This window comes from Ictidomys tridecemlineatus, chromosome 3 (assembly GCF_052094955.1).
Source record: "Ictidomys tridecemlineatus isolate mIctTri1 chromosome 3, mIctTri1.hap1, whole genome shotgun sequence".
NCBI lineage: Eukaryota > Metazoa > Chordata > Mammalia > Rodentia > Sciuridae > Ictidomys > Ictidomys tridecemlineatus.
In genome coordinates this window covers 70378372-70392086 of record NC_135479.1, presented here as the reverse complement: position 1 = coordinate 70392086, position 13715 = coordinate 70378372, and the positions used below count along the sequence as shown (strand labels likewise).

General features: G+C 39.8%; 3 protein-coding genes across 3 annotated transcripts; 2 read left to right on the top strand and 1 right to left on the bottom strand.

Moving 5' to 3' along the window:
- Positions 1-402: 402 nt before the first annotated feature.
- Positions 403-5303, bottom strand: LOC144376226 (uncharacterized). The gene is made up of 2 exons (XM_078043091.1): positions 4956-5303; positions 403-454 (listed from the first exon to the last, which is right to left on the bottom strand). Exons 1-2 carry the CDS (start codon positions 5258-5260, stop codon positions 421-423), a joined length of 339 nt encoding a protein of 112 aa, XP_077899217.1. The 5' UTR covers positions 5261-5303; the 3' UTR covers positions 403-420.
- Positions 5304-5355: 52 nt separating this feature from the next.
- On the top strand, positions 5356-8603 carry LOC101966410 (nuclear transcription factor Y subunit beta). The gene has a single exon (XM_078043090.1). It carries the CDS (start codon positions 6009-6011, stop codon positions 6627-6629), a length of 621 nt encoding a protein of 206 aa, XP_077899216.1. The 5' UTR covers positions 5356-6008; the 3' UTR covers positions 6630-8603.
- A 1597-nt stretch (positions 8604-10200) lies between these two features.
- Positions 10201-10747, top strand: LOC144375834 (proline-rich protein 15-like). The gene has a single exon (XM_078041293.1). The coding sequence runs from the start codon at positions 10244-10246 to the stop codon at positions 10622-10624; it is 381 nt and encodes a 126-aa protein (XP_077897419.1). The 5' UTR covers positions 10201-10243; the 3' UTR covers positions 10625-10747.
- The last annotated feature ends 2968 nt before the right edge of the window (positions 10748-13715 follow it).

Below are 13715 nucleotides of genomic sequence, written 5' to 3'. Positions count from 1 at the left end.
TGGGAATTGTAAACAGACTTGTAAACCTAAGGCATTTATGAGGATATCATAGGAGACAATAGATTCAGGACCTTGCTGTCATTTTTATCGTCAGAATTTGAATGAAATGGGACTTTAAAATAGGAATTCCTCTTTTCTTACTCTTTCTTCCTAGCTTCCTGTCTATTCTACTTTTAAAATTTTTTCTCCCTGTATTTCCCTGATCTTTTCTGTAGTTTGGTGGCCAGCTCTTCCTCTCATCTTGTCAGATTTCTTTTCATTCTTTTCTGTCTATAGCCAGGAAACCTTACTAAATCGCTGTCTTCCAGGGTCACAGCTTCTTTCTTCCTTTGAGGAACAATATTCATCCCTTCTCTCTTTCACTCTGTCTCTCTTTCATAGAGCTGTAATCAACGGATACAATTTTCATGTCCTTATATTTCATAGATTTAATTTCATCCTGGTAGCTTCATACCTGAAAATGAGATAAGTGATCTGATATTTATTTCCGTCACAGAACAAAGGTATGTCTTGCTCATGGTGATGGGGTTGGTGGAGGCCATTCCTCTCCCTTTGAGCTGATTGTGTATCCCCTGTGTGTGCACTCACATATTTTAGAGTTGTTGAATGTTCATTGGATGCAGGATGACATTAAATTTTGCAGGCTTCTTTCTAAACTGTTATTTATACTCCCCATGAAAACTTCAGCTATTTTTACAACAGACATTATTTTAAAGGAGCAGTGGTGACAATGACTATTCATTGATTATTTTCATTGAATTGTTCTCATATGTCTATAATATGGTCCAGTCTTTGAACATTCCTTGTTATGTCTTGCTTGTCTTAATTTCAATTTCCCTTTATAATAGCTTGAAGGTTTGCATTATTTTTACAAAATTGGTGGAATTTTTGTTTACTCAATTAAGTACCCTTTTCTTTACTCAATTAAGTACCCTTTTCTTTACTTTTCCCCAGGGTTATAGTAAAGAAAAAACTAACACAGTTTCAGAGCTCATGCTACAGAGTGTGAGTATCTGCGTTTCAACCCCACCAAACTAGTTTTATGAGGTAGGTAACTCAGGGAGTTTGTGGAAGTGAGGGGAGAGAAAGTGAAGGGACTAAACCAGAAATACAGGGACACCTACAGTTAAAGAACAGAGTGAAAGAAGACCTTTTTTTAAGGTGTTCTATAAACCATTTAATGACCCTTGACTTAAATTTATATACTTCTATCTCTTTAATGAAATTTTAAAAATTGAAAGACAAAAAAAAAAAAAAAACAAGGCCACATTGTCTGAAACAGCAAAGATGTGACCCTCCTGTTCTTTCCCTCCTCAGCTGTCATTCAGTGATGCAGGTTATATATTGAGATGCCAGGAGTTAATGAAGCAGCACATATGAGACATATTCTCTGGCTTGTGCCCTCAGCCACAGTCCAGTAGTGACCTTATTTCTAAGGAGTGTGTCTTGCAATATGTTAATCCTTTTCTTGGAGCATTGCGTTCAAGCTTAACTGAGCACACTTCCTCCTTGAACTATAGGTAATGCAATTTGGGTGCTGAAGGATAAAGAGCATTCTTGAATCCCATACAGAAAACTTCTGTTTGATTAGATTTAGTCATTAAGCATGTTCCTGAAAACAGATTCAGAACAAATTGTTGTATATTAAATATCCTACAGTAAATGTTGACATTATGTTCTTGAGGGCAGGGGACAGTGCCTTTCAAGATTTTCTGCCATTACTTTCAAAGAGCATTTGGATAGATTTGATGGACAAAAATGACAGAATTTCTCAACACAGCCAATGAAAGAAGTTAGACAAGGAAAAACAAACCTTTATTTACTGAGTGTTTATTATGGGCAAGTACTGTGCTAGACACCATATTAAATGTATTGTTGACTAATCCTGCCATCACCCAGAGGAATGGATAGAATTTTCCCCACTTTACACACAAGGAAACCAGAGTCTGAAGATAACTAATTTTCCCAAAGCCACACAGCTAATAAATCAAACCAACCATCAAGTCTTTTCACAAGAAATGTACATAATTACAATTCCCATAGTTAATTTGAGCTTTGAGTCCTCTGTGATTCCATAGGGCTTAATATTTAAGCCACCATGATGATTTCACATTTTTTTAAAGTGGAAAACTTAGAAAACAATGACCTATGTAGAATTTCTAAAGTATAGCTATCTCTTTGGATGTAAAAGCCTTGATACCAACAAATATTTACTGATCTAGTGATTAATTAAATGGCAATATGAAATTTAAAAAGAAATATCAGAAAAACACTCTATTATAGGGACAAAGTAACTCAAACCAAGTCAAAATAACTTTACCTCTTACGTCCTATGACCTTGGGGAAATTACTTCAGCTTTTAAAGATAAAAACGTAAGACTAATAGTATCCATCTCTCCAACTGACCATTAAAAGTGAAAACAGCTGCTCCATGGGGTGACACATGACTGTGATCCCAGTGACTCGGAGGCTGAGGCTGGAGGATCGAAAGTTTGAGGACAGACTCAGCAATTTAGCAAAGGCCTAAGTAACTTAGTGAAATTCTGTCTCAAAATGAAAAATATAAAGGGCTGGGTATGTAGCTCAGTGGTTAAGCACTCCTGGGTTCAGTCCCCATTATGAAAAATAAAGTGAAAAGGACCATAATAAGAATTCAAAATATATTATTATTATAAAGGATATTTAGCTGCAACTGAAGCAGTTCTTCTTAATATGTAAACAAAATTACATCAAGTTCACAGCCTAAATGTTCACTACCCAAACTGTAATTTTGACATCTGCTGTGTTTGAACTGAACAGAGATGAGCTCCCCAAACTTTGCTGTGCCTCCCCTGACAGCCCATGGCTTGGGAAAGCAGTTATTCCTCAAGGATTCCCAGTGCTGGGAGTTTGACAGTGGCCTTGATAAAGGTGAGGAAACCAAAGGATCACTTCCTGAATCATGTTACCCATTCATCAGATATCCCCTCTACCTGTGCTCAGGTGATGTAAGGTGCTGATCCATCAACCAATCACAAAAGAGAAAATACAACCTGGCCAATGGAGCAGAACCAAACCCACACTTTGGAAAGATAAATTATCAAAGGCAAAGAGCAGGTCACCTCTTCAAGGATCAAGGTTACTCCAGGCCTGACCTGGAGTCAGGTGACCAGCTAGAGAACACGGCCTTGGATGACAGCACATGACTTTTACTTACATCAATGTCTTTCTAAAGTAATAAAGTTGAATGATCTCTATTTCCTAAGAGAGCCCGGATGTCTTGTAGAGCCTCATTCCAGGATTTCATGTCTTCCCGGTGGCTTACTCATTTGTTCCCAAGTTCATTATTTAATACAAATTCAGCAGCTGTCCTCTGGTATCACAGTATTCCACCCTATCTGTACCCCACCACCTGACTGCTTTTCCTTCAAAGGGTATTTCAAAATGATAGTGTTTTCCAATGTGCTAACAACAAAAACAAAAACTTACCAGATGCCTGGATCTAGCCACTGTACTCCTATGTCAGAACTAAAGAGAATCAAATTATTATTACACAGAATGGCCATCTGAATTGCATGTCATTGCCACGGTTATTGCATTTCTTTTTGCAAGTCAGACATATCAAAGCATTCATATCTATACATTCTGTGGAACCACTTTGACAATTTTGAACACTACTATTGCTGGGCACCATGTCTGGTGACATGGTGCTTTTGGAGAGACACACACCCTAGTCATGAGGCATGTCCCTGTGAAGCCAGTCTTCATGAGGTAAAGTGCTGGCTCTGAAAATAATGAACTACGTGATTTTGGCAAAGTAACTTAAGTTCTTAGGATCTCAGTTTCTTGTTCTATAATAATGATACAGAGGGCCATTAGGAGGATTAAACAAGTCAATATTTATATTGTATTTATTATGTTTATACAACTTACTATGGAACTATATCTGGTACATAGGAAGTGTCATCAGATAAAATAGGTGATCATTACACAAAAATGGAACTTATTTTCTAGTGAAGTCAGATGATAAATAAATAAGGAAGCCCAAACACCAAGCAAACCAACTGCAATATAATTAAAACATGCTCATTTTTGTCAATGGAAGACTAGATTATTTGGGTAAATCTCATAAAAACAATTGAACAAAGAAAAAAATGCATTTTATTAGCCTCCTGGAGCAAAAGGGAAAGAATTTTAAGCCCAGGACTCACCCACAATACAGGGATTAATTGAAAATTCTGCCCTAACTGAGTCAAGGTCCCCAAGGGGCATGGTGACTTCCCCAGGAGCAGAAGTACTGTATGCTCATCTCTCTATGGGTCTACATGGACAGCTAAGTTACTTTGGCACAGAAAAGAACGGGGGTAGAGAGGACTTGGCCCTGGGAGGCGGTGACCATGAGACAATGTGTCCTGTTGCTTCCATCATCCAAAACACAAAACAAAAAAACCAAACCCTCAAATATAAAAGTAAAGTACTTCTGTCTGGCTGTTCCCCTAAACTCTTGAAAGATCTTTATAGATTAATTCAATTTTGTTGAAGGGCTTAAGTTCTCCTCATAAATAATTCTTTTGGGGAATATAAGAAATACACAATGGTATTCAAGAACACCAAGATATAGGACTCTATGAGTGGGAACTGGCAGAAGAAGAAAAGAAAGAGACCTTTAAAGACTTCCCAATTTTTAAATTATCACATAAAAAATATAAAATAACTATGTTATCTGCTCTAATGCCATAACGCACTCCACTATTGTATTGTAAGAAATAAATTTAAAAAGAAAGAAAAAATAACTGTTGTGTTTAAAGAAGAAAACACAAGTTTAAAATATCTTCAAGGAATAGAAAAATGATTGTGAAATAAATATTTGAATTAAAACTAGACCAGAACATTTAGAAGAAAACTTTCAAAATCACTGTTTTAGAAATAGCAAAAGAAAGCATTAATGAATTGCCATATAGATCAAAAGAAATTACCTAGGAGGCGCCGTCCCCGCCGCCAACGCCGCCGCGGCCAGGGGGCACTGGCCTCCCTGCAGCCCGCCCGGCCGAGTCAGGGCCGCGGCCGGGCCGGCGAAACGCTCCAGCTGCGGGCCGGCCGGGCCGGGAGCGGTGCGGCTCTTTGTGAGCCGGGCGCTGTAGCGGCGGGACGCGGGCCAGGCGACCTCCTGCTCGCTGCCGCGAGCCGGGCCGGGGGAGGCTGCCGGGCAAGGCCGGCCCCTCGCGGCGGCGCCCCCGGCCGGCTCCATTTTGTGCCGGGAGGCGGCCGCGGGCGGGGGCATGGCGCGGGCTCAGGCGACCCTGCCTGGCCGCGGTAGTCTCTCGGGTCCCGGGGGCAAGGCGGGGCCTGCCGCTTTGTGTGCCCGCGCGGCGGGCGGGCGTTGGGCGCAGGGCCGCTGCCGCGGGGCGGCAGGGGATGCGCCCCGGGGGCGCCCGCCCGGCACACGAGGGTCTGACAGGTCGACCTCTGCCGGCGGCGGGCCGGGGCCACCCCGGGCACCTGCGTGGGGAGCAGCGAGGTCCCCGGGCGGAAGGAGTGGCTCTGATTTCCCTGCAGTCTGGTTTGCACGTAAAGAATGCAGCCATCTGGCGGCTTGCGGTCCCTGGACTTGCCCCGAAGGTGGGAAGGAAGCCTTTCGGATTGGACTGAGGTTTTAATCATAGGTGGTGGGAGGCGGGAGGATGTGCAGAGCCATAAGGAACAGTAGTCTCCGAGAACAAAGAATTACGAGCACCCCCAAATCGTAATCGCGCCCAAAGTACTATAACAAGACAAGGTTAGGTAGCTGGCGACCTTTAAAAAAAATGACATCCCACTAATCCGCATGGACTACCTAGTTCCAGGATTCCTGGCACAAATCGCTGGGGTGGCTTCAGCTCGCTTAGAATGGAAACTAATCAGCATCATAGAGTGATGAGATAAACTGATCAATAATAGTAGTGGCATTAGTTGAAATTGGACAGAGATTGGATACCTTTTTAGATAGGTGTTCTTGAGCACCACTGACAACACGGTTCTGACAGTATTTCATGACAATGGATGGTGACAGTTCTACAGATGCTACCCAACTAGGAATTTCTGCAGACTACATTGGAGGAAGTCATTATGTGATACAGCCTCACGATAATACTGAGGACAGCATGAATGATCATGAAGATACAAATGGTTCAAAAGAAAGTTTCAGAGAACAAGATATATATCTTCCAATTGCAAACGTGGCTAGGATAATGAAAAATGCTATACCTCAAACAGGAAAGATTGCAAAAGATGCCAAAGAATGTGTGCAGGAATGTGTGAGTGAGTTCATAAGCTTTATAACATCAGAGGCAAGTGAAAGATGCCATCAAGAGAAGCGGAAGACAATCAATGGAGAGGATATTCTCTTTGCCATGTCTACCTTAGACTTTGACAGTTATGCAGAACCTCTGAAATTATATCTTCAGAAATTCAGAGAGGCTATGAAAGGAGAGAAGGGAATTGGTGGGGCAGTCACAGCTACAGATGGACTAAGTGAAGAACTTACAGAGGAGGCATTTACAAACCAGTTACCAGCTGGCTTAATAACTGCAGATGGTCAACAACAAAATGTTATGGTTTACACAACGTCCTATCAACAGATTTCTGGTGTTCAACAAATTCAGTTTTCATGATCTGAAGAAATGACGGAATAGGGAGTGGAGAGAAGTGAGCGTGTACGATTTGGGAACAGAGACATGAGAGGAAATGACTGGTGAAGCGCTGTCTCTTTGTATATTAAGTAGCTGTAATGTATGTAGCTTCTTGATGCTTGACTAATTGAGGTGTTAATTCTGACTTGATGAGAATCTTTTTCATGAATGATTTTAAAGACAAATTTGGATTTTAAAGGTATTAAAATATTTTGTTTTGTACAAGAGTTTGTTGCTCTGTATGACGCCTGTATGCATTGTATATTGCAATTTATTACTGTCAGAGATTAGTAGATGGTTTCTTATTTTCATATTGAATCATGTTAGTTTTGTAATTCAAGTAAGCAGCTGGGTTAATTCATGATATTTGCCCTTTTAATAAAATATAAGGGTAGAGTTCATTTTGAATGCAAGTTGCCTTTATTATAAATTTGAGTTTGTCTTAGCTATGTAATATCTTGCATGATAACCTAGCTAGATTTTTAGCACTTGCTGTATTTATTGAAATTAATTTTTTCTTTTTTTTGGTAAAAAGCATTCATAGCTTAAGCAGCACCAATTTTTTTTAAATGTAATTGAATAATTAAGTGTGAATGCAGAAGCAAATATTGTCTGCCCTATTAAACTTGGTGCCCATTAACAGTGTTTACACTGTTCATTGTGCCTATTAATGTAGTTTTAGTTACTGGAGCTTTTGTTTAACACTAGGTTTGTTTTTGATTTATGTTATTATGAATGTTGGAATTCATTTCAGTTTAATGTGGTCCTGGCACTCCTGAAATGGTGCCCCTTTTGTTTGGTATTTGATTTTTTTTCAAAGTGTATCTTCAGGTATTAACAGTGTCCTCTTCCAGAAGAGTATTATACAGTCTGTTGATAAATGTCTTCATTTTACCTTTTTAATTGAAATATCAGGTCTCCTGTTTTATCATGGGAACCAAGAAATATTGGACATCATTGTGTATACAGACCTTTTGCACGAGTGAGTGAACAAAATGGAGTGAGTGCTGTGAAGGTATGAAGTAGAAACAGTGTGCTGTCTTGATCTTTGCAATAAACTAAACTTACATAATGTAACTTTGTATAATTTAGCAGTATGTACTTGAGTTGTTGCTTTTTTAAAGTGAGGATTTGTATTTTCTCATTATTCTTTTTGGTGATACTAACTAATAGGAGGGGTCTTTAAATTGTAATTTCAAAAGTGGCTATTGGATAGCTTGCAAGAAGGAAGCTTGGGTGTACACTGTATGTGAGGGACATCCAGGTATCTGAGGTAGAGCAGTTTCCTAGATACAGGCTGAGCAGACACGTTCACTTTGCTGGGAAGAACCTTTGGGAGCAGCATCTCCGAAGTTGGTGACTCCCTCGCCTCCTACCCCCATTTGAAAAATAATCTTTATTATAGAAAATTCAAAAAGGAAAAAAGGGAGAGGGTGGTTAAGCAGAATCCACAATCATCCTACTGTGTTGAAATAACCAATGTTAATATTTTGATAAATATCATTTGACCTCTTACTTTGCTAAATATGTATATTTTTATAAAAATGGGCTCATATTGTGCATACTGTTTTGTAACCTGCTTTTTTCATTTAACAATATATTGTAAACATGTTTCCCAGGTTATGCATAGTCTTCTGCATCATTTTTATTGGTTTGTTACTCTGTTGTATGACTGAATCATAATTTATTTAATCATCCATTGGACATTTTGACTACTGACAACTTTTTACAGTTATAAACTCTTCAATGAAAAAAAAGAAATTACCTAGAATTAATCATACTGGGTAAAAACTGGGAAATATAAGGTAAGTTAAGAAGCTTGGGGGGCTGGGGATGTGGCTCAAGCGGTAGCGCACTCGCCTGGCATGCGTGCAGCCCAGGTTCGATCCCCAGCACCACATACAAAACAAAGATGTTGTGTCCGCCGATAACTAAAAAATAAATATGAAAATTCTCTCTCTGTCTCTCTCTCTCTCACTCTCTCTTTAAAAAAAAAAAGAAGCTTGGTAGGGCACACTAAGAAAGTGCATCAAATGTTTAATTGCAATTCCAGAAAGAAGAGAAACTGAGGCACAGATAATATTTGAGAAGATAGTGACTGAATTTTTTCTAAAAGCAACAATCCCAAACACTCTAAAAATAAAAAGAAACCCACATGGACACACATCATAGTGATACCGAAGAAACCCCAAGGCAAAAAGATAAATCTAAATAGAAACAGAGTTTTGTTTTGTTTTGATTTTTAAAGACAAATTACCTTCTAAAGAGAGGACAGGTTGAAAGTTAACATCTCAACAGAAAGAGAATAACTAGAAAATAGTGGAATAATATATACTGAAAGGAATGAAAGAAAATAACTGCCAACCTAAAATTCTATACACACAAAGATATCTTACCAGAACTGGGACAAAATATCAGACAAAGCATCAAGAACTTACTACCAGCAGGCTCTTACTCAAGGAAAATATAAAGGCTGTGTTTCAGAGAGACATGTCACCAGATAGAAAGTATGAGAAGTGAGAAGACCTAAGAGTGAAAATAGAATAAAAGCAAACCACTAATTGGATAAAACAATCTTAATTTAATAATTATACCATGAAAATATAACATAGCTTGGTTAGGGGTGCCGAGAGTGGGAAAAAAATAAAAAAGATTTCATTGAGGGTAACAGAGTTGGATGTGGCTGAGGGGCAGAGATTGGTGGAATCAAGAGGAATGAGGTGGAACTAATGAATTAGGTTGTGTAGCCAGGTCCAGGAGCTCATTCCTGTAATCCCAGAGGCTCGGGAGGCTGAAGCAGGAGGATCTCAAGTTCAAAACCAACCTCGGCAACAGTGAGGCACTAAGTAACTCAGACCTTGTCTCTAAATAAAATACAAATTAGAGCTGAGGATGTGGCTCAGTGGTTGAGTGCCCCTGAGTTCAATCCTGGTAGCCAAAATAGTAAAAATCATTCTTATTATTATAGTGTGTAGACCATGCAAAATGACATCATGTGGGCCTGGTGGGTCATGCCAGTTGTTCATCCCAAGCACAGGAAGACACTATTCTAAGTTGCAATCAGGGAGGAAGTTGTCCAGTGAACGCTCTGAGTATAGGCTAAAGCAGGGCAGGAGTGGATAGAGGGTGTCCACTTAGGTTGCTTTTGCAGTTCTGATTGGGAGATGATGACAGTTTAAATTATGGAGAACAGTGCACATGACTGATTGTGGGTGGAAACAAGAGACATTTAGGACATACCACTGATGGCTTTTGAGACACACCTAATACGAGAGTGAGCAGAGGAAGAAACTGAGAAGGACACTGCCACATTCACCCAAATCCATATGTTGAAACCTAATCCACAACACAGTGGTATCTGGGGGTAGGGCCTTTGGGAGATGATCATGCAGGGATGGAATGGCTCTTCAACACTGGAAAGAGAGCATGAGAGCCCATGTTGTGTTTTCTTCCCCAGTATAGGGATTGCCTCGGCTCCCATCCCGCAGCCCGCATAGAAGCCTGGAAAAGGGGTGGGGAGAGATCATTGGGAGTGAGGGCCGCTGCAGTTGAAGCCCTTCCCCACGTGGGACGCCCCAGTGCCCGGCTGGCGGACCATGGCCAACAGTGGTGGCACGAGCAGCTCTGGGCCCTGGTGGAAATCGCTAACCAACAGCAAGAATAAAAGCAAGGAAGCCACGGTGGAGGCGCAGCCTCTGGCCCAGCCAGACCCCGAGGAGCCCAACCCTCCCAGCCCAGAATGGACTAGCAGGTCTCGAGAGAACCAGCACCCCAATGTCCTTGCAGGCGCCAGCGAGTCCCCCAAGCCAGACAAATTGTGTGGGGAGAAGTCTGGCAACAGCCGCCGCAATTTGAAGATCTCGAGATCTGGCCGCTTTAAGGAGAAGAAGAAAGTGCGTGCCACGCTGCTTCCAGAGGGAGACAGGTCCCCAGAGGAGGTGGACTTCCTTGATGATGCCCAGGAGGACAAGCAATAGCTGGAGTGAGCACTCTAAGGCTTGTCTCTTTTCCCACAATAACCCCAGAACCCAGTTCCATACCTGAGAATGCTGACCCAGCCCCCTATTTGGTGTCTCACCTCACCATATTCATAATATTCACACAAGGCCTCCAAGATTTTATTTTTCTGGAAATTGAAGTGTCAATTGAGTTCTCAATATTTCATGACTCAAAGATTCATTAAGTATTTATTTGTTGTAAGAGAAGATACATGCCTCTGAGGAAGTTGGCATAATTATTATTTTTTCCAAGAAGCTGTTTTGGGGCATTTGCCTTTGTTCTTGTCATCTATGGGAGTGAGAGTGATTGAGGGGGCCTTTTTTCAGAGAAAGTAGCTGAACTTGAACTCTTCAGCCCTCAAATGAGGAAGGCTGCTCTTATTGAAGATTCTGAAGACTTTCTCGTGAACATCAGATCTCAGTGCTGTTTTTAATGCCTGAGAAATGCATTTCAGAGATACTTCCATAGACTTACACCTTAAGTGAAGGGGTGGGGAGGGAAGAAGCAGTAAGTAGAAGCATTTCAAAGTGAGGCAGTATTGCTTCAAAAATGGAACTACAAAACCGAACAGCATATTTTAGTGTGGATTATTTAAATTGTTGCACTGTAAGACTTAAGGTGACTTCTGTATTTTTTTTCCATTCCAAGACAGAAATTCATCATACTTAAAAGCAGGCATGCAAAGTCCAGGGTGACAGAGTTAATCATTTGCCACGCAACATAGCAGCTACTGAAGGAAAGCTGCAGGGAAGAGAACTTTTCCAGAAACTAGCAACATCTGAACTGGAATCAGTTAGCCAGATATTCCAATTTACTAACCACATTCAAGGAAGGGAGGTATCAGTTCATTATTCCTCAATTCTTCTTTTACTTCAGTGCATTTTCATAGAGTAAATACAAATATATCCTTTCCAGTATTCACTGTTACCTTACCAACAATTTTCTGAAAGTATTTAAACAAATGGACTAAATTCATTCATTTGTGCAAAGCTGCTTCCCACTCCAATCCATTCCCTTCTAAAGGTTATTTCTTTAAAGTCTGTCTTTATCTAATTTCAAAGTCTTTAGATCTATCAACCTAAATATTCGTAGTTAAAATCTGCAGGTTTGCTTGTATTATGAATTTCAAGAAGAAGGGTAAATGAATAGGACTTTCTTTCAGCAAATTACAGGACAGTTAGTTTAGTTGTTAAGAGGAACCAAGATCTTTTCCCACTACAATTCGGTTCATTTTTAAACACCCAGAAATGATTACCAAAAAAATTACATTGATCAAGTTTTTGTCATTTTAGACAATGACAAGCTGCTCACTTTGTGTATATAGGGAAGCTGGATTTTGTTTCTGCCAATTAATAATTTATGAAAGGGCTGGGAATGTGGCTCAAGTGGTAGCGTGCTCGCCTGGCATGCGTGCGGCCTAGGTTCGATCCTCAGCACCACATACCAACAAAGATGTTGTGTCTGCCGAGAACTAAAAAATAAATATTAAGAAAAATTCTCTCTCTCTCTCTCTCTCTCTCTCTCTCTCTCTCTCTCTCGTCTCTCACTCTCTCTTTAAAAAAATAATTTATGAAATAGCTAAACATGTTGATTGTTCTAGGGAATTTAACAAAGAAATTTGATGAGGATTGCTAAAAGGAATTTAAATTAATGACTCAATATTGAGTACCAGCAAAATAATAGAGTTAACCATTTGATACGAGAGTTTACACATACCAAAGAACTTAACTCTGGAGGAAATTGTTTACCTGGGGATTATAAATACCTTATATTAAAAGAAAAAGCATGTGGGAGTGGGTTTTTTTTTGTGGTGGTTTTGTGTCTGTGTGTTTCTTAAGCATAACGACTTTTTTTATTATTGTACATTTAGAACCCAAAAGTATGTGGCCAAATTCACCTCTAGGTGGAATTTCTGGATGAGGAAGACTTTACATTAATTTTAAATGGGTCTATTGCCCTGAGATTCTGATGAATGAGAACTTGCAGTGGACAAGCAGTTGGTGAAGGAGGGGATTGTGGGCAGGGAGAGAAGGCAGCAGATGTCAAATAAGGACTGGAAAACCTTGATAAAGTATTTTAATTTTGTTCCATTGAAAATTAGCGTAGGTAACTATCCAAAATGTTCTCTCCCTCTTCAGGAAGGCCAATAGATTAGTACAGTACCTTTGTATAAAATGAAGTCTGCAATTGACTGATTTAAAATTTTACACTAACTCTTTAATCTACAATTTTATTGTTTAATTTTTTTTCTTCAAAATTTTGCTAAATCCACAAAACATTGGCATTTTCCCAGCTTCCATGTCTAGTTTTGTATCCCATCCAAGTCTCCAGTTGCCGCAGATATCCAATGGCAGACACAGAATAGTGGAACTTATTAACATGACATCTTTACCCCACTGCTCTGAAAGAAAACCATGCTAATGGCAGTTATGACAGTGAATGAAATTCACAATCTGCCATTGAGGTTTGTAATTACATAGTTTTAAAACAGTCTTAAATTATGCAGTGGGAAGAATACACTGATTTAATCCCAATTCAGTGAAATGGGAATTGTTCTATAGCTGAAATGACAGGCTCATAATCATCATGTCAGAGTTGTTAGCATAACCTCATGCAATAAGATCCAGAGTGGAATGTCTTTATCTCTGGGGTGTGGGACACACTGTTTACCCAGGAGATAAAAATTTCTGGCCCAAAACCATGAAAGAGTCAGTTTGAAGAAGTTGAAGCTCTCTATTCCTGAGTAAATTGACCTGCTTGTTGAGTAGAGGGTTGGGACCAATATGTGCTTTTTTTAAAGGGATTTCCTCTGAGTTACAATCACCCTGAATTATACATTTCTTTCTAACAGTCAGTTGATAAACATAATTGTTGATTCTCACCCTCCAAGGCTGGTAGCAGAAAATGCCTGCACTTACATAAGACATCTATTCTAGTCCCCTCTCTGATTTGCTCTTGGAGCATTTGCTTACTACATAAAATAAAGAGATGGAGTTTATATTCCAACACTAGAGCTCTCTTTTAGTATGCTACTATTTTAAGCAACTGGTTGTAAAAGTTAACTCCAAC

Bases quoted from the DNA above. Each gene is read 5' to 3' on its own strand.
- LOC144376226 (XM_078043091.1), bottom strand. From the start codon at position 5,260: ATGCCCCCGCCCGCGGCCGCCTCCCGGCACAAAATGGAGCCGGCCGGG. The intron at 455-4,955 runs GTAATTTCTTTT...TCTCATTTTCAG, and splicing joins GCGGGGACGGCGCCTCCTAG to GTATGAAGCTACCAGGATGA.
- LOC101966410 (XM_078043090.1), top strand. From the start codon at position 6,009: ATGACAATGGATGGTGACAGTTCTACAGATGCTACCCAACTAGGAATT.
- LOC144375834 (XM_078041293.1), top strand. From the start codon at position 10,244: ATGGCCAACAGTGGTGGCACGAGCAGCTCTGGGCCCTGGTGGAAATCG.